Source organism: Primulina tabacum, chromosome 5, assembly GCF_025594145.1.
Source record: "Primulina tabacum isolate GXHZ01 chromosome 5, ASM2559414v2, whole genome shotgun sequence".
NCBI classification, from domain to species: domain Eukaryota; kingdom Viridiplantae; phylum Streptophyta; class Magnoliopsida; order Lamiales; family Gesneriaceae; genus Primulina; species Primulina tabacum.
This window is the reverse complement of record NC_134554.1, coordinates 39,015,265-39,038,481: the sequence shown is the minus strand read 5'-3', so window position 1 is coordinate 39,038,481 and position 23,217 is coordinate 39,015,265. Positions and strand designations below refer to the sequence as shown.

Below are 23,217 nucleotides of genomic sequence, written 5' to 3'. Positions count from 1 at the left end.
TCATAATCTGAATAATAACACAACTCTGATATAAAATCTCAACTAAATCAACTCTGAAATTCATAACAATTCCATAAACAGTCTATTCTTTAATCTGACTTCAGTTATACCATGTCTACTGTAGCAGAAACATCATATATGATTCATATTCAATTCTGATAATATCATAAATTCAAATCATGTCTAAACGTAACGAAACTTACGTCCAGTTGTAGCCTGCGTCGATAGGAACACAGTACTGAAGTCGAATTCAAAAACAGACGGACGGATTTCTCAAAACTTAAATTTCTCAAGTACAAAGAAGCTTGAGGATTTTCTCTGAACTTTGGATCCATTTCCACTGTAATGGCCGAAGGAATGAAGTAATATATATACCACATGCATGCTAGGACAAGTGGCCCATTTCTTTCTCGCGCACGTCGTACCGCGGGTGCGCTCCATGTATTGATATGCATCAACTTTCCCCAAAGCCTGGACCGCGGGTGCGCTCTGTCTTTTAACGCGGGTGCGCTGACCCTACTGGTACAACACCGCGGGTGCGGTCTGTCTAGCACCGCGGGTGCGGTGTCACTTCCGTAATTAATCTCCAACTCTCTGTCAATCAACCGCGGGTGCGGTCTTGTTCGTAGCGCGGGTGCGCTCATGCTACTGTAATTCTTCCACAATTAATGAGCTCAACCGCGGGTGCGGTCCTTTCCTTACCGCGGGTGCGGTCTATATTTCATGCACCACTTCATAATCTCATTTAGTACTTCTCATTACATGTCATGCATACTCATATCTTCCGAATATCACATCAATGAAGATTAATAAATCTCGAGCCTTACATTTCTCCCCCTCTAAGAAATGATTTCGTCCTCGAAATCACAAGTAATCAATTCAGATATATTAGAAGAAACGTATACATAGTTTAAATCAAAACTCCTCTCAATGAATCCATTCTGAAATCTTAATCTCATGACAAGTTCTGTCTTTCAGATAGTCTCTTTGAGGCCCTGTCACTTACTGTATTTTCAATAATAGAATAGTCTTCATTCTGAAATATCTTTCTTGTACGGATCTGTGATTCTAAATTGGAATAATAATTCAAGAGCATAATATCATAATACCCTTCGAACTAACTCTGACCGAATCAATCTCACAATACTGGCTATACAACATCCGTATATATCAATCAACAGCTCATACCAAATCAATATCATCAGCTGTTATCAAATCTGTTTATCCCAGTCAAGGATATATTAAATCTTCGGCCCCAAATACCAATCGTCATCATTCAACGTTGGCGTATTAAGTCTGTCTGGTCTGAGCTATCTTCATTTTCTTCTGAATTAGCTACATTTTCTTTGTCCTATCTCTGACTGTATCAGCTTCTATCTCAGGTATCTCCGAGATATTATTTTTATACCAACGAAATCTGCAGTACTCACTGTACAATATATCGTCTGTAACTATCTCATTACTCTTCTGATGGCTATTATCATACTATAATTCATAGGATGACAATATGTCATATTAACTGGTGCTAGCATCCAGCACTGCCACTCCCTGGATATCTCTCAATATCCGAATAGTACGCTCTGGCTATCTGTCAGTCTGTGGATAATATATGAATGAGTTCATGGTACGTTCTGCCACAATTACAAACTCAATCAAAATCACAATCTGATATAGTCTAGTTCTACATTCTGATCAATCTGACCATTTCCTTGACATCGATCTTTGTCATCTGGTCATGTTTGTACATCATCTTATACAAACTAATAGATATAGATTGAATAATCTGTCAATCACAATCATATTATATCACAATCTGGAAAGTATTATAGTGATCTCATTACGAAATTCATCGAATTATACTCTCCATGTCTAGTCAGAATATACAAATTCTGTAATAATTCTTCTGATCTCTATCTTTCTATCTTCATTTATTGGCGGTTCAGACATTTCAGTACAATTCTGCCAACATTCAGCATAAATTCTGTCATAACTGATTTAATCGGTCTATATCAAAACTATCTGTTCGAATTATCATACATTCTCAGTCACCAAAATGAAAACTGAATCCACTACGGTGCGTTTCGAACACTATCGATCATTTCAGATTCGAACTATTCGGTACAAAAAATCAGTTAATAATATAAATTAAAGAAAAATACCTACCTGGTATTCGGTTCTAATTGTCGATATCAAATTCTGTTGTACAATTCTGAAATATTTGACATCACAAGATAATCATTTTCATACAATAACAAAATCACATATCTGCTACTCTGATCGATGTTCTGCTCTGATTATCGAAATTAAGCTCTGAACATTCTGATTAAATCTCTGAACTGCCGAAATTCTCGAGTTCAGCTCTGATTCTGTTTGAATAATCTATATCAAACACTGACTCAGAATAACAGTACTATCAAATCAGATTCATAATATCAATAATCTATATTGATCTAGTGAGTTTAGTAAACTCATAAAACGGCAATTCCTGGCAATATTGTCAATTCTAACTAATCAATCACGTCTTCATGTCGTTTTGATCAACTGATATATATCATCTGCAAATATAATATGTCCTCAAACAATATAAGCTGTCTCAAATATTGTGTTAGAACAATAATAATACTCAGGCAGACACAAAACAACAATCGTAGACGAAAATCTGTCAATTCAGACCAAACATAAATTTCTGACATCTATGACATTTCTGAAATTTCTGATATTTCTGATATGTCTGATATCGGTATCATTCTCAGTCATTGATTCTGATCTCAACTGTGTCAAAATCAATCGGTATACTAATTTCAGATATCGCATATTCTGAATACAATCTGTTTCAAGCAGGATTCATATCTGAATAATTTCTGTATACACTAATCACAGTTCTCAGAGTATTCAATACAATCTTCAGATATTCGATTCAATCAATCAGATGCTGCAATCATATCAAAATATCATAGATACAACAAGCATAAAATCATCAGAATATCTCTGAACATACTGAAATATGCCAAAGAGAAACATTAAATCAGATGTAACTCCTGGTCGGTACTCTTCTACTGATCTTTCAATTCTTTCAGTGTCATTCTGTACATTCAATATCATTCTGTACTGAATTCTAAAACACAACCAGTACCTGGTATCAATTCAATTCTGAAATCTATCTTTCTCATATAAAACAAATCTGAAATCTTATCTGGGCAAACATCAGCCAACTCGTACATCATTGGCAAATCTGCCAATGCTAGACTCGATTTCAGTATGTCTACTGAATACATAAGGATGTCATCTGCTCCTTTCTATAACAATCGAGTCCCTAGACAACACAAATATCAAAGAAATTCTGAATCTAGAATCCTTACCGTGAAATATCTACTCATCAGCCATATCTGGTCTGAATCTTATACTCTCCTGACAAGAATCTGTAATAGTTCTGTATTTGTTCAGCATATTAATATCAATAATGCGGTCAAATTAGAAATACAAGTACATCATAATCTAACTCGACCTCATTCTCATCTTACTGTAGTATACAATATTTCACAGAAATCTCTGATATCAATCTTTCTTTTTCAACAAGTAAGGGAATCAATAATACAGTACAATCAGACTCAACAGGTACAGCATATCTCAATGCAACTCAGTCAAAGGTAATCATAGGGAATGCATTAGTATATATCAATACATATGCAATATAATCATAAAAATAGTACCTGCCACTCTATCATCAGGTGTGTCCGGTGTCTGTTCCTCGGTCTTCTGCTCCCTAAAATCTTCGGGAACTTTTCTGAGGACAAACTCTAGCAAGGTGTCCTGGTTGTCTACAAATATGGCAACTACCAGTCACTCCCTGGCATTGCTCTGTGGAATGTCTCCCTCCGCAAGTTCTGCAATATACTCCAGTATGACTCGGGCTGGAACTACTGGAGCTAGACGAACCACTCAGTCCACTCCCTAACTTCTTAAACTGTTTCTTTCGAGCTTTCAGCAAATCTTGCTTTCTAGTCGTGCTGCCACGATCAAATCGGAGAGAGGATTGCTGTGTCTGGGGTTGCATCGCACACACTCTTTTTAGTTGTCTAATCAGACTCGCCTCCACTCTCTTCGCTTTACTCAAGGCATCAACAAAATGATAAGGTCGCTGCATATTCATCAATGCAACTATCTCCGAGTTCAATCCTCTGATGAACTGATCCGCTACAGCTTCATCATTCCCAATTACATGAGGAGCAAAACGCAGTAGAGTAGAGAATTTAGCAACATATCCTTCAATATTCAGTTGACCTTGTCTCAAATTCTCAAACTCTACTCTTTTATCTTCCCGGTACGAAACTGAGAAAAATCTTCGATAAAATTCAGTTCTGAATATTTCCCACGAAATCACTGTACCTCTCTGTTCTAGCATTCTTTTACTTGTAATCCACCAACTTCTGGCAGTCTCTCGTAACTGGTGGAATATCAGTTTAATTCTCTGCTCATCTGAATAATCAAGTAAATCAAACAGTATTTCTATGTCATCAAACCAGTTCTCACAATCTTCAGACGTCTCGACAACACTCAGAATCGGCGGCTGAAATAACTGAAATTCTTTCAACTGTATTTTCATCTGAGTTTCTGATACATCTATCTGTTCAGTCGAAGCACTACCCCTTTCTGGAATTCTCCGTGGAGGTATATCTGCTTATCAAAACATTAGTACTCAAATACTACAAATCTGTTCCAATCTTTCTCTGATCATCTTACTGCTGATCATGAATCAGATCTGATTCATACTCAATATTCATACTCAATAATACATATTACCAATTCAAATCAGATAATTAGATAACATGTATTTCAAAGCAGTGAGGCATACTGTCATGCTAGCACACACAATGTAAGTCAACATCAAAATAAATCTCATGCTAGCAATCACATGCAAGGAAAGAAAACTCAATCTACCCTGCTCATTCTCTTCTATCTCAGTCTAAAGGATCTATGGCTGTGATACCACCTGTTGTGGGGACCCGGACGCTAATCATCTTCTTAATCATCTTTGGGATTTAATTATCAATTAAGATAAACAGGGTCTAAAAATTTTTCTTTAAAATGCGGAAGGTAATGGAATCAATCTATTATACATCTCAGTATAAAAGTACAATAATGTACAACAATTATTCAAACTAGTCTAAGGTTCAACTACTAAATTTCAAGTATTAAACCAAGTCGACAATAAGTCCGGAATCACCACTCTAACTCATCTTCTCTCATCATCTTCTTGACCCCGATCCTGTCCCACCTGTTGTCATGCACACATACAAAACAAGACAACAGCCGGATACTCCGGTGAGAATAAATCCCAGTATAAAACATGTATACATGCATATACACAATATAAATCATAAAGCATATTATCATGCATAAAATTCATAACAATAAGTTTCATAGTCTAGGAAACCAAATCAAAATAAGCATGCAGTAACAATGGATTCCATTATCTCTGGAATCAAAATAAAATAAGCATGCAACTCAATTCAATTCATATCTTGACTCGACTCGACTCTAACTCTAGGGATCCCGGTGTGAATAAGACGTCACTGTCTGTCACCTACCCTCACAATCGGGGTAACTGTACGTCTTATTCCTAGACTTCGGTCATGTCTGTATCGAATGTCTACAATCGGAGTGAATCTGATCCGAAGCGTCGATACCACCGAACATCTAGTTTGGCAAGTCTGCCAATGACTCTCCTATGTCAAATGCTTGAATATAAATCTATAAACAAGGCATCGTCATATCAAGAGATTTGAATATAATTCTATAAACAAATCAATTATATCAAAAGGTAAACAACAACCCTAGTATGTGATTTTGTTGGGCAACTCAAATTGAATCTCATTTGAGTTGTGTCTTCCCCAAAACAAAACATGAATTATACCTTTGTCTTCCCGGTCTGACGAAGACGAAGTCTTGTATTCCAATCTGTCCATAACCAGTCTGGCAATGACAATCGTATAAATACAATATCAGTATATAATTCAATTCAAGACCTGTTCTGATCAATACTCAAATCGGTATATAATCTGATCCATATCTGAACAAGATACAATCTAATTCATATCAATGATATCATGATACAATCGAAATCATTACTGAATCTGATCAATATCAATCTTCTGATGTTTCGACGGCATAACAATACAGTCACGATAACCCCGTCTATCTCAACATCACAGATATAATACCAGAATTCATAACCAGTATCAGTACAACTCATAATCTGAATAATAACACAACTCTGATATAAAATCTCAACTAAATCAACTCTGAAATTCATAAAAATTCCATAAACAGTCTATTCTTTAATCTGACTTCAGTTATACCATGTCTACTGTAGCAGAAACATCATATCTGATTCATATTCAATTCTGATAATATCATAAATTCAAATCATGTCTAAACGTAACGAAACTTACGTCCAGTTGTAGCCTGCGTCGATAGGAACACAGTACTGAAGTCGAATTCAAAAACAGACGGACAGATTTCTCAAAACTTAAATTTCTCAAATACAAAGAAGCTTGAGGATTTTCTCTGAACTTTGGATCCATTTCCACTGTAATGGCCGAAGGAATGAAGTAATATATATACCACATGCATGCTAGGACAAGTGGCCCATTTCTTTCTCGCGCACGTCGTACCGCGGGTGCGCTCCATGTATTGATATGCATCAACTTTCCCCAAAGCTTGGACCGCGGGTGCGCTCTGTCTTTTAACGCGGGTGCGCTGACCCTACTGGTACAACACCGCGGGTGCGGTCTGTCTAGCACCGCGGGTGCGGTGTCACTTCCGTAATTAATCTCCAACTCTCTGTCCATCAACCGCGGGTGCGGTCTTGTTCGTAGCGCGGGTGCGCTCATGCTACTGTAATTCTTCCACAATTCATGAGCTCAACCGCGGGTGCGGTCCTTTCCTTACCGCGGGTGCGGTCTATATTTCATGCACCACTTCATAATCTCATTTAGTGCTTCTCATTACATGTCATGCATACTTATATCTTCCGAATATCACATCAATGAAGATTAATAAATCTCGAGCCTTACATAAATGACATAAACACATTATTAATCATTTGTAGGAGTAACCGGACATTACACATAGTGTAGCCAGGAGTTACCAGGTTTGCATTAAACTTTCTCACATTGAAGAGTTTGATCGAGAAAAAAAATATAGTTTAATGGCTAGGTTTACATTTATATGTGGGAGAATTGTAAATGGCCAAAGATAACGAAGGGATATCTGATTAAACTAGTATGATGAGCATTAGTTTTTGGAATTGTGTGACACTTTTTTTAATATATTTGCCAATTTGGTAAGAGTTATCCAATTGGTTGATGGAGATAGAAAGTCATCCATGAAATTTTTATGTAGAGAGCTTCTTCGAGCTAAAGAAGACATCAAGGTGACCCTGAACAATGTTGAATCAAACTATCAGTCTATCATAGCAATTATTGAGCCAAAAATGAAAGATACACTTGATACATCATTGCATACCACAACCTTTTTGTTGAATCAATACTTCTACTACAAAGATAATTCTATTGGTCTTTAAAAGGAGGTCACGACGAGGATTTAGTTCATGGAAGTTTTGCATGCCGATGAGTTTGAACTACAAGATACAATTATTAATAAGGAATTTTCAAAATTTAGAGACAAGATCGGGTTATTTGGGAAAGCATTGGCAGCAAAAGCATGCGAAAAAATGACGATACATTTGATCCATGAACAATGTGGAGTACCTATGGTTCTCACACACCCAACTTGTTAAGACTGGCATTGATGATATTTTCATTAACTACAAGTTCATATGGGTATGAGAAATTAAAGTGCATTTGAAAGAATAAGCTTAAATTTTATTTAAAGTATTAATTTTTAAAGTGTATGCTTATGTTACTAACTATCGTATTTACCTTTTTTTTTTTTGTAAATTCATACAAAGAAAAGAAATAGGTTGGACAAAAATAGGGTAAACAATCTAGTATTTGTCTAATTTAATGCTAAATTGTTGAACAAGCAAAAAAAAGATAATAAAAGAATGTCGATGTCCTTCTTGCAAAAGATTATTCAAGTGCAAAAGTTTGGATTGTGGATGGTGGGGAAGAAGATGAAGTTGAACCAAATTCAGGACTTACATGGAAAATAGTTGATGAAGCAACCAGACCTGATAAAATCTACAATCCCAAAGAAGATCTAGAGTGAGAGAACTTCACGAGAATTATTGAACATCCGAAGAAAAAGATGATTATCACAATACTGATATTGAGTTTGTGTCCGATGAAGAACAAGTTGTTGAATATTATGGAGAAGAAGAAATGAAGTAGATTGCGCTATTCTAATAATTTTAAACGCATTTTAAATTTGATATTATTGTGTTGAAATTCTAGTATTGATTTATTATATTGATACAGTGGAATCTGTTTGGCAGCGCCTAAGCGCTAGGTGATGGTCTGACACTCGACTAGCGCCAACGAATTTTAAAACTTTGGATTTTTGTTTATTTTTCAAAGTCAATGCATTAAAACCCAATTTTGAAAAATTAGTGGATAAAAAAATTATTCTATAATTTAATTATTATTAAATTAATATATGAATAATAACAAGTTATTCAATTGATGTATATTTTCAAAAACTGGCCGTCCATGAATATTCGAGTTTGTCGTATTCTAATTTTGCAAATGATCGAGAAAAATCAATGATGATAATCTAAACATGCAGGATTGTGAGAAACCTAATTAGAAATCGATGGTGAAAGGAAAAAAAATACAGTTTATAAAGAATGCATGTGTAATTTAACATGATTAAAATGTTATTTTGATAAACTAACTCAATATAAGACTAAAAATGATTATAATACTTTCCATAATGGCTATATTTAAACACAAAAATTCTTGTAAGACGGTCTCACGGATCAATTTCGTGGGTCGAATCTCTTATTTGGGTCATCCATGAAAAATATTACTTTTTATACTAAGAGTATTATTTTTTACTGTGAATATCGGTATGGTTGACCCATATAACAGATAAAGATTCGTGAGACCGTCTCACAAGAGACCTACTCATTTTTAAATAATTTTGGAGTATAAATAACACTTTTTTTTCGATTCAATAATCTAGCACTATCAATTTAAATATTAATCTATCTACTAGTAACGTTAAATAGCTATATTTTATTTAGTTCACTATATTTTTGCAAAAATTTATTTTAGAGCATCGCATGAGTCAATTTTGTAAGACGAATATTTAACCCGACTCGATTCATGAAAAAATATTATATTTTTATACTAAAATTAGTAGTTTTCATTTAATCGAGTTAACATTATTTACTAAAATAAATTTGCGAAACCGATGATTTTTGTTTTTATTTTTCTTGTTCAATTTTGATGTTTAATGCGCACGTGGTTAGACTACAATATATGATATATCAAACCATCTCCATTCATGGTTTTTTTTATTTAAATTTAGTATTCAAAATATAATTACAATTAAAAATAAATAAATCAACCTACTAATATATGTTTACTAGCTATTTCTTCACTTGTTTATTTTATTTTTATTGCACTTATTGAACAAGAAATTACATAAAATATAATGATAATTTAGTAATAATTTTTTTAAATGTTTTGGGCAAATAAAAACGAACATACACGAGAGAAGATGATGAAAAAAAGGTTAGTGTGAGTCACGTGCACGATAAAATCTGTCAAATTCCCCTAAATTTTTGGTGAAAAATAAGATTAAAATTAACAATATTTTACTTCACAAAAACTCTTGTGAGACGGATCTCTTGTTTGGGTCATCCATGAAAAAATATTACTTTTTATGTTTTTATGTTAAGAATATTACTTTTTATTATGGATATCTGTATGGTTGATCCGTCTCACAGATAAAGATCTGTGAGACCATCTCACAAGAGACCTACTCTCTTCTCTTTAATCTAAATCATCAATCCAAAAAAAAAAAAAAAAAAAACTCTCCAAATTCTGATATCTTGGGTACAAAAGATTTTATATATATATATATCCTTCGTCATTATCTGTCATTTTAAAAGTCTTACCTTACTTATATCAAAAATCATATACAAATCCGAATGCAAATAAAGAATGTATTTAAGAAGTTTGAATACTCGGCCATTTATAAGGTAAACCTACAAAGATAATGTTTCTTCAAGATGCAATTTTTACTATAATATAAACATATCAATAATATGACATAATAATCATATATCTCCAGCATGCAAATTGCCTTCCGTTTGGTATGTCCATTCGCATTTCTTTGATCGGAGAAATCATTTTCCCTTTTAGCAGTAACTACCGATAAACTATATATTACCATACATTTCCAAGATTCATTCTTTGTATAATTTTTTGGGTGCCGTTTCATTATTTTTTAGTTTCTGTAACATATATTTTCACATCATGAGAAGAATCTTTCATTTTCTTGAATATTGAATGCATCTGGGTATATATTCCTAGATCGAAATGATCTTTTTGTTTAGGAGACGTTTGAAATGGCTAAAAAAAAAGTACCGATCTTGAAATATGAACTTTCTTGAACAGACTGAAAAAAAAAATCGGTTTTTGAGATACCCACGTAGGATTCTTGGAAAATGCCCCGCAAATCTGACCGGTGGAATCTGAAAACTCGTCAGAGGAAAAGGGCTGGATTGGATTGTATAGAATAGAATAGACTTCTGGATATTTGTAAATGCATGCGCTATCGAGGGATTTTTTCCTTATCAAAACTGTATATCTTGTAGTAATTGCTTGTCATTTCTTTTAAATGTCAGCCAAAGATTACATAGCCGGCATAGCGTTGCAGTGTATACAGTTCATTTATATTATTCTTACATGTAATAACCAGAGAGAAGTACTGATTCTATGGGTTTAGGTTCTATATTTGCTTACCTCTAAAAGGCTCTTGCATTTAACTGTTGTACATTGGAAATATTTTGAAATCTTGTTACTTCATAGAAACCAATGACCCCAAAATGTTATACTATTTTGTGGGGTTTTTGCCCTTCTACAGGTTCAATTAATGTTATTTGAGTTCCATAGCATTTTTCTTCTGATTCACCTTGAGTGGAAAAAGTATATTAATGGGATTTGGTGCGTGGGGATGAGCAAAAAATTGGTTAAAACAAGAATATTCATGTATTTATTTGAAAAGAGTTTTTTTACTTGTCCGTATGACAAGAATTTCTTGGTGATGTTGAAGAATTGATTGCTGTGGCAGCTAGAGTAGTGTACTTTGTGCTTCTCTCGGGCTTTGTTGATTTGCTATTGGGAGTTAATTTATTACTAAAGTGGGGTAGTTGCATCCTGCAAGTATATTGTAATTTGCATTTATAAATCTCAGATGAAATCTGGTATTTCCTCTCCTTTGTTCTCTTGAGTGCAGACAGTTGTACATATTCTCTGTTCCCTCTGGCTGTTTCTTGTGGCCTTCTGCCTGCATTTCAAGTCTGTGTTTTGGGACTTTGTCTCTTTTTTCTTGAATGCATTTTACATACCATAATGTATTTGGGATTTTTGCCCCTTTTTCTTGAATGCATTTTATATACCATAATGTATTTGCATATGCATGATTCATAGTAATGTTTTAACTCGTGCTTAGTGGCTAGTGTTTCATGAAATTTGTCTCTTTTCTTGGCGGAGAAATGTTTTATTCCATTCTTGTAACAGTCACATTTTGGGATTCTTTGAACCTATGTTTGGATGCAGTTTAGACTGTAGAGAAAGTGAAGTAGATGATGGTAGAAAAAGGAATGTTGGAGGGAGGTGAAAGTGGGAAGATGGAATCATCCTCTGCAGCAGACAACTGCCAAACAGCCCCTAGTTTTCATTCCTACCCACCTCCATTGGCCACATATGATGATGTTTTCTGCTCGCGAGAGCTGTTTATGGAGACTTTAAGGAAGTTGCATGCTTCCATGGGAACTAAATTCATGTATGTTACTCTTATTTTGTCTCTATTTGGAAGTTTTCATGTTCCTTTAACCTTGTTCTACCGATGTTTTTCTCTGACATGTAACTTTATCCAATATCGGACTTGAAGATCACTAACTACCTCTAAGTTGCTATGGTGTGTGTGCTGATTATTTGATGCAGAGTTGCCCCGACTGTTGAATACATGCACAGATTCTACTGAATCTTCGTTTGCCTTAGGAATCTGCAACTGTTTTCTAATCATGTTCCTGCTCTTATTCACTGATTTCACAACTACATTAACTTGGTTGTTAATATGGTTTTCAGGATTCCCGTTGTGGGGGGTAGGGACTTAGACTTGTATCGCCTCTTCATGGAAGTCACTTCTCGTGGTGGCATTGCAAAGGTTAGCTTGGTCTCCGATCTTGTTGGTTCTAAGTCAGCATGCTAAGGAAAACATGTGATTTGGTTCATTTTCTTCTATGGTGGTTATACCGTACCTAGCTTATCCGAAACCATAAATAATCCAGAGAGTCATAGACGCAAAGAAAAAGTTTCCTTGATAAGTAATTCATGTGCACACATCCTGATTTATTAACCTGAACCAGCTCTCCTGTTAATGGGAAATAAATTCAATCTTTTTACACACACGTGTAAGCATCATTGTAGCTTGATCTTAGAATAAGTTTTGAGAAATCAACTGCTTCATCAGTGAGTTAATTGGCTGATCACTAAGAAGAAAACTAAGCTTAAGTTCTGTTATTTACCAAGATTTCTTTATAGATGCTCGACTTGTACTATACAGGTTGTAAAGGAGAGAAAATGGAAGGAAGTTACAGCTGCTTTCAACTTTCCTTCCTCAGCGACGAATGCTTCTTTCATACTTCGAAAGTATTATGTCTCGTTGATTTACCACTACGAACAAATCTACTTCTTTAAAGCCACATGTTGGACTCCTTCAGCCACTGGTCCGTTTCAATGTCCAACTGTCTTTTCTTGATTATTAGAATATTTTTCTTGATTTAAGGACCTATGCATGCATATTCTGCAGATGCTTTTCAATATGTATCTTCAAGTGCTGCTCCACCGCTAGGTTCAGCTGAACAAACTCATGCAACTCCAGTACAAGATAGAGTTACTCCAGCAGCACCAGTGCCCGGAGGTTTTTTCTCATCTCTGTTTCTACACAATTCTTGATCATTTTCTTTTGGATAAATCCTTAACGAAGGTAACTCCATATGAGCTTATGTGTTTCGGATTTTAGTTAGCATGGAATTCCTCTTTTCATCTTAAGCTTATTGGGTTCTTTGCAATTCATCCGGCATTTAAAGATTCTGCTTCATTTTGGTCCAACATCAAAATTTTAGTTCATGTCATATCCCATTTTGACACAGGAAAACGGGGACATGGTCTTAGAACAGAAGATTAAAAGTGTAATTTTTTGGTGATTCTACAGAGTGACAGGAATATCCAAGTCATTTCCATCTGAAATATGTTCAAACCATTGTGATATTGCTAATTTGCATTGATCCTTAATTTTCTTCATCATTGACAAGGAAGTTTTTGATTTATTTACATTCTCTGAACTACCGTTTCTTTTACCTCTGGATGATCTGCAGTCTCAGTTGCACTATCAGCTGGTACCCCAGTTTGTGGGGTGATCGATGGAAAATTCGAGGGTGGGTATCTTGTTACAGTAAAATTTGGTTCAGAGGAATTCAAAGGGGTTCTTTATCAAGTACCCAATAAAGAAGCATGGACTACTCCCAGCCATCAGAACTGGCCCCAAATTCAGAATGATTTGGTTCATAATACGGACGGTTCCAAGACGAAACTGGGGGCTCCACGTCGTAAACGTAGGAAGAAATCCGAAATGAGGAAGAGGGATCCTGCTCATCCCAAGCCTAACAGAAGTGGTTATAACTTTTTCTTTGCCGAGCAGCACTCCAGGCTGAAACCACTTTACCCTGGAAGAGATAGAGAGATAAGTAGAATGATTGGGGAATTATGGAACAAGTTACAAGATCCTGAAAGAACTGTAAGTTTGATATCCCATCTTATCTATGCGTGAATAGCCTTATTCAACTAAAAAAAAGTGCTTTTCTAGCAACAGCGCATGATTATTTTCGCAAAGCAAATATGGATGTGTAGTAGTTGCTAGAGAGTTCATTATGTACAATATCATATCAAACACAAATAGCTTGTAATCTCTATGTGTAGTCTACTTTGGTTGCTGTATTCTAGAATAAATTTTTTATCTCATATTCCATGTGTCAGCAACGGGATTATATAATTCCCTTTATCGCTCGTTATGTGTTTAAAGCATGAAATATGATAAAAGGTCTCTATAATCTTGTTAAATTCAGGTTTATCAAGAGAAGGCAAACAAAGACAAGGAAAGATACAAATTGGAGATGGAAGACTACAGGGAAAGATTAAGGACAGGACAAGTTACCAGCAACGCATTACCTATACAGCAGCATCCTCCGATACCAGAAGCTCACTCAGTGGATTTTGACAGCAACCTCGACTTGGAAGGCGGTGCTACATCAGCTTACAGGAACGATCATGAAACCAGCTCTGATGAGAGCGACAAAAGTGAGAAAAGTAACTTGAAAGAGTATGACAAGGACTCGGTTTTCGGGGCATATTCAGGAGAAAATATGGATTTGAAAAATGTGGATATTGAAATCTTGGCTGAGGAAGAGGCGTTTGAGCTGCAAACAAGACTAGAGAAAAATACCGGGGACGTTGCAATGCAGGGAAAGGAGGAGGTGTTAACAGGTGGTGAGGATGGAGTATCAGTTCCTGTTGAAGAGAAAGAATTGATGCCATTGCCTGGTAGTACTAGTGGAAATGAATGAGATCTTATTGCTATTGCCCGGGCAGTAACCATTCTTTCGTTGAGAGTTCCGCGCTTTACTTCTTTGAACCTTTTAAATGATGGATGTGAGATTTCGTTATATCATAAGTATCTAGATAATTAAGATGAATTTCGAATATTTGGATTCCAAGTTATGTAATCCAAACGCATATCTGAGAGCAGAAAATTCATCTTTCAAATCATATGCATTTTGATTTATTGTTGGTGCATTTGAAGTTTCCATCAAAGCATATCATTTCAAATTCATCTACAGAACGAGAAAATGGCCTAATGCAAAGGCAATATGCTAAACTTACGATGGAAGTATAAGAAAAATGTTATGGTCGCATTCGGATTGATTAAGTTGTATATGTTGGATGGAAATAATATAAAGATTTCAAATCTTTTCATTTTGGAAAATTCTAAGGGTGTACTTGGTGATGGATTTGCTTATACATTAATAATACAAAGTAGAATGGATCTTAAATAAGGAGTAAACTTCAAATTCGTCATCATTAACATGTAAGAGGTGCATTTAAAGTTTATGATCTTACTTTTCTAAACAACAAAAATTCATCTTTCCAGCAACTTATACTCATTTGAAATAGTTTGAGCTCGAGTTTAATTTAGACCCTTGTATTTGTGTTCGAGTAATCTCCTCCTGTACGAGGGAGAGTGCAAGGGTTGATCATTGATGTCTCCGGGTCGCCACAAAAATGCTATATCATGACTGATTACTTTCAAAACCAATGCCAACTTTGTTACCAAATAAAATTATATTAAGAAATATAAAATAAAAATCTTATGCTTCCGTCTGATACAGAAATGTTTTCCTTTCAATACTACACCACAGAGGAAATTTTACCAAAACCTATTGCATGTTAATGGTGCAATCGAATCGAACCGACACACGAATTTTTTTTGTTTAAAAAGTATTTAATTCGTATTTTAAATTATCAACTCAAGCTAAAAGTCGATCATTTTTTAAATTTTTTCGATATGATTTCAAGCTCAATTATTTTTGCTTGATAACTTGCAAAACACTCACGATCTTTAATATTTTATTATATAATTAAATATTAAATAAATGTATTCAAATATTTCAAATACATATCCTTGAACAAAACTCAAGAAAACTTTAAATAGCTCGAGCTCAAGCATGTTATCAAAAAATCAGAGTGCAGACAGCAAGTCATAACTATCGAGGTTTTTCAACTTACCCATTTCTTGTCTAAAACCAGGAATTGCATCTTCGTCCAAATGAAGTAAAACCTTGACCATCCCACCACCCTCTTTCCCCGGCAAGAAAAAACAAGGTTCTGTACTGCCCAACAGGCGCCTCGACAAAGGCACCACCGCAACAGGGCCGCCCCATCCAAAATCCACAGTTGAATGGCCCAAATGCCGCCAATCAGTGAACCCGCTCACTCTCGACCCGGCCGTGACGCCTTGCGCATAATGCAGTTCCTGGAAATCGATGAAGGAACGTACATATTCATCGGTGGCGTTGAGCTTGCTCTTCTTGATTGAATCTGCGGTTTTCCATATGGGCTGCTCCGCTACATCTTTGGCAAGAAGGGGGATGTAAATTGGAACACAGCCATTACCCCAGTATCCATTTGGCAATGGCGGATTTACTATTTTCCTGACATTAATTGAATATGCGAAGGTGACCCTTTCTTCTCCAGGGACTTCACTGGATTTTGCCCTGATCCACGTATAATAACCAGTATATAACTATAATAATGACCACAAAATCTTGATAATCGTATAGAAAATTTACCTTGCTCGCCATATAAAAGCACCCAATGCTTCAAAAGTGGTAAATTTTATCCCGGATTGCTGGTATAACAACCCTTTCAGATTATCCAACCAGTCTTCTTTCACATTGAAGCATTCTTTCAACACCCGTTTGCCAGAATCCGAATAAGGGGAGAATCCCCTGTCCAACTTCAAGAACTCATCAATCCGGAATTCAACACGGGGTGCCTTTCTTGGTCCGAGTAAAGTGGACCGGTTCCAGACCGGATCAGTCGTGATCCGACCCGAACCACTCGCTAACTCTGCCATGGCATTGAAAAACAAGGTCGCTCCAAGCCCATCGCAGATTGCGTGGTGTATGGCTGCACCCAGAACAAACCCGCCACACCCGAATCTTGTCACCTGCAAGGACCGATATTTCGTAAATTCAGTCGGGTGATCGTAATGAATTCAGTAATATAAATAAGTTATCAACCTGCAACATCATAGGTTGGATCACGTCTTCATTTGGATTCGGGTTCGGCACCAACTGTTCTGTAAGCTCGTTTTCCGATTCAGCATCAAGGTAATCGATGGAGCTCAAGTGGCAGTCGACTACCGCGCTAACCACCGGCACTCCATCACCCAGGTGGCAATGCAATTCAAGAAGGCCATCTTCGGCGTGGCGGCGGAGGTTCCCAGCAAACGGGTAGTATGGAACAAGGGCGGCAGACAGCGCGACAGTTATAACTTGGAAAGGGTGTGGAGGTTGTTGTCGGGGGTGGTGGTTGGCGTAAACACGAAGATAACGGAGTATGACGTCATTGTTTCGATCTAAGTCGAGGTTCGATAGAGGTAGGATTTGATCGCCGTCAAACGGCGGTTTGCTGGGCGGTACTACGGCGGTTTCTTGAATGTGGACTCGCATTCTTTTGTGAAAACGGGGATTTAGGTGGTGGATTAAGAGAGCTTGAAGATGGTGACGTGGATATATTGTCACCTCATGTATGTCTGTTAGAACTCTATTATTTTTATTTTTATTTCTTCTTTTTTTATTAAATTATAACATGTATTATATAAATTTACAATAATTTCTAATTTCAGTTTTTATAATAACACTGAAATTGTAGAAGACAAAAACTTGTTTGATACGGTCTCACGGATCGTATTTTGTGAGACGGATCTCTTATTTGAGCCATCCATAAAAAAGTATTACTTTTTAAGTTAAAAGTATTATTTTTTTTTAAATATCGGTATAGGTTGATCTGTCTCACAAATAAAGATTCGTGAGACCGTCTCATAAGAGACATATTTATTGTATAATTAACAGTGATGCTCATCAAATAGTACACTATTTGGATCTAATATTGATGTTTTTAAAATAGCAGCATAATTTTTGTTTTATATCGATGATCTCGAAACAGCATAACGTTATTTTACTATTTTGACATATCTACGATTTTAAAAGTAAGTTCTAAAATAGTTAATATTCTTGAAAATTATTACCTTGATAGAATAATATTGATTTAGGATCTAACATAATTTTATATTATATATATATATATATATATATATATATATATTCATCCTCTTTTTAATTTTCTTATCGTATTTTAACATGCTTGTTTAATATTTTCCGTCCTTTTGGTTTATATCTGGCTTTTGATTTACTTTATTATATATAATATAACATAATAAATAAAATATACTTTGATCAATTGAAATAACTGATCATATTTTTATGACTTCTTTATATTTTATAGAAAGATTAGGATAAACATAAATATTTTTGGTGCAATCATAAATATTTGATTGCTTCATAAATATGGAAATATAGGTAGATTTGACTGGGAAATTGGCCTTCAGTCCTCAGTCGTCGATTTTTTTTGTATTCAGTCTCTGGGTACTTTTTTAGTACCACATTTTCACATGAAGTGTACCACATTTTCACATGAAGTGTACCACATTTTGTATGACATAGTACCACAATTTTGTGGGTAGGAAGTGAACCCAAAGAAATGTTTTGATTGAGGATTTTTCACCAACTTACCCTAGATTTGAATCAATTGAAATATTTAATTATACACTTCTCAAGCTATAAGTTTAGTATTAAATTCTTAAATAACTAATTAAGCTCTAGTTGAAGTTTAAAATTTTAGATTCCTTTTTTTAGGCCTTAATAATTATAAATTGTCTCGTTTCATTCTTATATTACATTTGACAACCAAATAAATGATTTGTTACATAAAAGATATATGTCAATGTTATTTCTTTTGATTGCATAGCAAAATTGATAATACATGGTTGTTCTTGCATAATTTGTTATATCATTTAACCTATTTATTTTTACAATGGTAATATAATTTATTCTATAAATGCCATTATTTTAATTATATTTTATTTATATGGTGGTTGTTATGACAAATATTACCAAACTTAAATTTGAAACACTTGATTTAACAAAAAAATTGTTTGTCATGGATTTTGGATGCCAAAATTCATCTTGTCTCTAAGAGTTTGAGAGGTGCGATAAAGGAAAAAAACAAAGAATCCCTGCATAATCGTGCAAAAAAACTTATTTTCCTTCATCGTCATCTCGATGATTGATTGAAAGTTGAGTATCTCATTATAAAAGACCACAAAACTCTGGAAAATTTTAAAAAAAGATTGTCCAACATAGTACCGTAGTTCTCCCAAGAGTCTGTTATGAATGAGTTCATCTTTGCATGCAAGATAGTCAAATTTGTAAGCGATTATAACTCTACTTATTCAAGATCAGTATCAAGCTCAAACTTTGTGGAGAAAAAATTACTAATTAAGATTTATAAGAAAAAAATTTCTCCATTTTTCATGCATCCAATGTTCTTTTGCGACAGCAATATCGTAAGCATGGATTTAAAAAAATACTCCAAGCTTATCTGATGTCGAACAAAATAATGGGCTACTCATGTAAAATTATCAACTGTATGCAACTAGCTCTACACCTTTTTCTGAAACAAATGCAACGTCACTCTTTGAAATGTCACTCTTTGAAATGAATGCTAACTCAACTCAAAATCATAAAATGGAAGAAGTTGTGGTTATGGTCATGGTCAAAGAAAATGTTTTCAACAAGATGAAAAGAGATGTAAAACAAACCACCGTAATGAAAAAACAAAAGAGAAAAACTCGAAAGAATATGGACATAAGTGTTTCAAATGTGGAATGAAAACGCATTGGTCTTGTACTTATCGTCCGACGAAGCATCTTCTGGATCTCTACCAAAAATCGATCAAAGGAAAAGGAAAATAGTGATAAAATTTTTTGATGATGATCCAGTTGATATAACTCACTTGGATATCTCTGATTTCTCTGCTAATTCAAATAAAAAATATTTATAACGTGATTGATGGTGATGTGATAGAAAAATTTAATAATTCACTTTTGATTCTAATGTTTCATCCTTTATCAGAGTTCAGACTCCTTATAAGTTGTTATTGATGTTTCAAGAAAGCATGGAATAATTGTCTTTTCGTTTAGTGTCCTTTCGAATATCAATCTTTTTTTTTTCAATTGTAATAGAAGTTAATATTTTGAATCTTTATTAATAAAATGTTTCATTTATAAATTTTGGATTAATTATATATCTTGGAGTTATAACTTATTTAATATGCATTTGTTTTTTTAGATTAATGATAGAATATCAAAATTAATGACTAGCAAATAATGGTACAATACACACACTCTTCAAAGGAAAAAGGTATTTTTTGCAATTAACATTAACTGAAAATAATTTTTATACATAACAAATTATTGAAATTCATGAAAAATGATACTAGCCTACACATTGAAAAATGCATTGTATGTGATAACCTGGTTTGAAAAAAAAAAAAAAATTCCCTATAGATTTTAGACCTTCGAAACCCTTATTCCGAATTCAAGTTCGGATCTTCCGATCTCCTTAACCGGATAAGCAATCAAAAGCATGACACATGACCAGCGATTAGAGCTTTTGAACTCCCTCATCTGATGGAATCCAGCATGGCCAGCGAGAAGTTGATGCTTAGCAGATAAAGCTGTTCGGAGCATCCGAACTCACCATATTCAATCTATAAATAGGTCAATCGATCTCATTTGTGAATGCGTCTCTCATCCTATTCTCTCCATCGACTTTTAGCAATATTATAGGGGTTTCCAGCAGATTTCTAAGGCATTTTGAGCGTCGAGACACTTTTGGAATAGGTGACAAACTCGAGGAGCAGCCGACGAAGCAAGGCGTGCAAAAGGAAACATCCCCAAAGGGCTAACGACGGACTAAGGCATAATATGATCAAGTATTTAGTAATAGTTGGGGATAAGATGTTGAGATATAGAACTTGTGATAATATTTGCAATAGACATAAGCAATAACGAGCGAGCATATATAAATGAATGCGCAAACTAGCTAGAATAGGATATAAAAATATGGAGAGTTAGCAATATTATCATTTTTGGTTGCAATGTCTAGGTTCGGAGTGTAAGCGTTTCAAATCTATTTAGAGGTACATAAGTATAGAGATATACAATGTGTATATCTTCTTATATGCTGCGTATATATTTGTTAATACTTGATGTACGTTTAATTTTTGTCATAATATATATGATATATTTCATATCATGATATCACGTTGAGATTGTAATCCTGCGAGATAAACCTTAATTGAAAAGGGCCCCACAACCCATTGTCGTGGACGATTGGATACCAGAAGCGCCATTCACTTGTCTGAGTGACAGAGTGCTACATCGACACATGACATTATAGATCCACGCCCTAATTGAGTGTGGGATCCACACACTATTATGAAACAACAGACTACACACTCAGGAGTCTCTAGACTGAGCATGCGATTTGATTATTTGATCCCTAATTTACCCGAGCATATTTTACGCTTCTTCATATGGTTTGTATATTTGAATTTATGTATTTAGAATTAGGTCGCTCATGTCTTTGTTTTTATCTGACACCTCATTCCCACGAGACAATCTTAGATTGGACGAACCAGACGAACGTGGATGAAACGAGTTATGTCAGGGGGAGGTTTACCAGTTGTTCATTTGAATTTTAATTTATGTTATTCCGATTGAGTTGTAAGAATTTTCAAGTTATTTGTTTAAACAGACTTCTTATGGATTGATGTTTGGATATGATTTATGCTTATTTAATGCATTTGTTAATGATAACGTTTCGGGTAAGGACGCTACAATATGTTAGCAAATCTAGTAGAAATCTGGTTAGCTTTAAAGATATTCGGCGAAATGGATATCATATTGAAACATTAAACTGAAAATAATATTGAACACACTTGCATTAATTAAATTCACTATAATTGGCCAAAAGCAGATAAAGGAAAGATTGCATGCACTTTCTTCTTCTGAGATGTATAGCACAATAAAAAAAGCAGTTGAGGCAAACACAATCATAAGCTAGAAGTTTGTTGACAAGTAAAGTATCATGTTTTGAGATGACCGACTTTGGTCACCCTGAAATAACAATGATGTGAAGAATAATAAATAATTCACGTGGACATACATTAAGACATGAGTATGTATGAATAAGGTGAGAATGAAATAAGCATTCTCAACCTCGTTCCATTTTTGTGTTTGATACACCGAATTCTCATTCCCATTGGAGCGCTGATTCTCAATTCCGTGGGAATGTCGATTCTCTTCCTATTGCCAGTGAATCACCATTTCATTCGTTTCTCTACTTTTTATTTGTTTTTATATAACAAAATTATTCCCCATTAATGATTAAAGAAAAAAAAACAATCCTTTCCATTTCCCGTCTCTCTTTGGATGTTACCAGGACAAAAAAAATTGGTGTTAAGCGACGGCGTTAATTAGTAAAGGTTTAATTCAATTTGCGACGGTTTAATAAAATCGTCGCATATTAGCGACGCGTCGCCGCTATAATTAGCGATAGTTTTACTAAAGCCGTCGCCATTTTTTAATTAGCAACAATAAACAAAAGTCGTTGCTAATTATAGCGACGGTTTAACTAAAACCGTCGTCAATTATCGGCGACGGGTTTTTGTAACCATCGTTATCATTAGCGACAGTTTTAATAAAACCGTCGCAAGTTTTTAATTAGCAACGGTATGAACAATAATCGTCGCTAATTATAGCGACGGTTTAAGTAAAACCGGCGCCGATTTAGATCGGCGACAGTTTTTTTAACCGTCGGTATTACCTACGGTTTAAGCAAACATGTCGCTATTATCAACAGTTTAGTGAAAACTGTCGCTAATAGCGACGGTTTTTTCAAAACCCGTTGCAAATTTTCTATAAATATTCCTCTTCACACCGATTCTCAGTCCAATTCTTAATAAATTTCTTATCATTGTGTTGGTTAAAATCATGAATTTTTAGCTTGTAATGCAGGTCGTTTTCCAGCTGGGTTTTTTTTTTTTTTTTTTTTTTTTTTTTTTTTGCGCTTGCACAGTGCTACAACAATTTCTACGATCAGATTGTAAGTTTTTTTGAGATTAAACATTATTTAATTAGTTTTTTTGCATGTTATTTAGAAATTAAATAATATATATTGCATGTTTAATTTGTTATTAAAATATTATATAATTTAATTTAATAATCAACATTAAAATTATAAATAATCTATATGTAAAAAAATCATGATTTATC

The 23,217-nt window shown here is 34.7% G+C and overlaps 2 protein-coding genes across 3 annotated transcripts; one reads left to right on the top strand and one right to left on the bottom strand.

Moving 5' to 3' along the window:
• Positions 1-10,190: 10,190 nt before the first annotated feature.
• Positions 10,191-14,821, top strand: LOC142547624 (high mobility group B protein 15-like). The gene is made up of 7 exons (XM_075655995.1): positions 10,191-10,285; positions 11,754-11,979; positions 12,285-12,363; positions 12,763-12,925; positions 13,009-13,119; positions 13,577-13,995; positions 14,324-14,821. Exons 2-7 carry the CDS (start codon positions 11,780-11,782, stop codon positions 14,819-14,821), a joined length of 1,470 nt encoding a protein of 489 aa, XP_075512110.1. The 5' UTR covers positions 10,191-10,285; positions 11,754-11,779.
• On the bottom strand, positions 14,766-17,560 carry LOC142547625 (tetrahydroanabasine acetyltransferase). Of its 2 annotated transcripts, XM_075655997.1 has the most exons (4): positions 17,057-17,560; positions 16,604-16,983; positions 16,041-16,528; positions 14,766-14,890 (listed from the first exon to the last, which is right to left on the bottom strand). In XM_075655997.1, exons 1-4 carry the CDS (start codon positions 17,486-17,488, stop codon positions 14,877-14,879), a joined length of 1,314 nt encoding a protein of 437 aa, XP_075512112.1. In that variant the 5' UTR covers positions 17,489-17,560; the 3' UTR covers positions 14,766-14,876. The 2 variants fall into 2 exon arrangements, with proteins under 2 accessions (XP_075512112.1, XP_075512111.1); XM_075655996.1 differs by lacking the exon at positions 14,766-14,890 and having other exon boundaries at positions 15,913-16,528.
• Between the last annotated feature and the right edge of the window lie 5,657 nt (positions 17,561-23,217).

What these genes read in the sequence shown, in the direction of transcription:
- LOC142547625 (XM_075655996.1), bottom strand. Translation starts at nt 17,488, where the DNA reads ATGCGAGTCCACATTCAAGAAACCGCCGTAGTACCGCCCAGCAAACCG. An exon ending in TCCAACCTATGATGTTGCAG is followed by an intron (nt 16,984 to 17,056) that starts GTTGATAACTTA and finishes CGGTCCTTGCAG; the next exon opens with GTGACAAGATTCGGGTGTGG. An exon ending in GCTTTTATATGGCGAGCAAG is followed by an intron (nt 16,529 to 16,603) that starts GTAAATTTTCTA and finishes TACGTGGATCAG; the next exon opens with GGCAAAATCCAGTGAAGTCC.
- LOC142547624 (XM_075655995.1), top strand. Translation starts at nt 11,780, where the DNA reads ATGATGGTAGAAAAAGGAATGTTGGAGGGAGGTGAAAGTGGGAAGATG. An exon ending in TCCATGGGAACTAAATTCAT is followed by an intron (nt 11,980 to 12,284) that starts GTATGTTACTCT and finishes TATGGTTTTCAG; the next exon opens with GATTCCCGTTGTGGGGGGTA. An exon ending in CTCGTGGTGGCATTGCAAAG is followed by an intron (nt 12,364 to 12,762) that starts GTTAGCTTGGTC and finishes TGTACTATACAG; the next exon opens with GTTGTAAAGGAGAGAAAATG.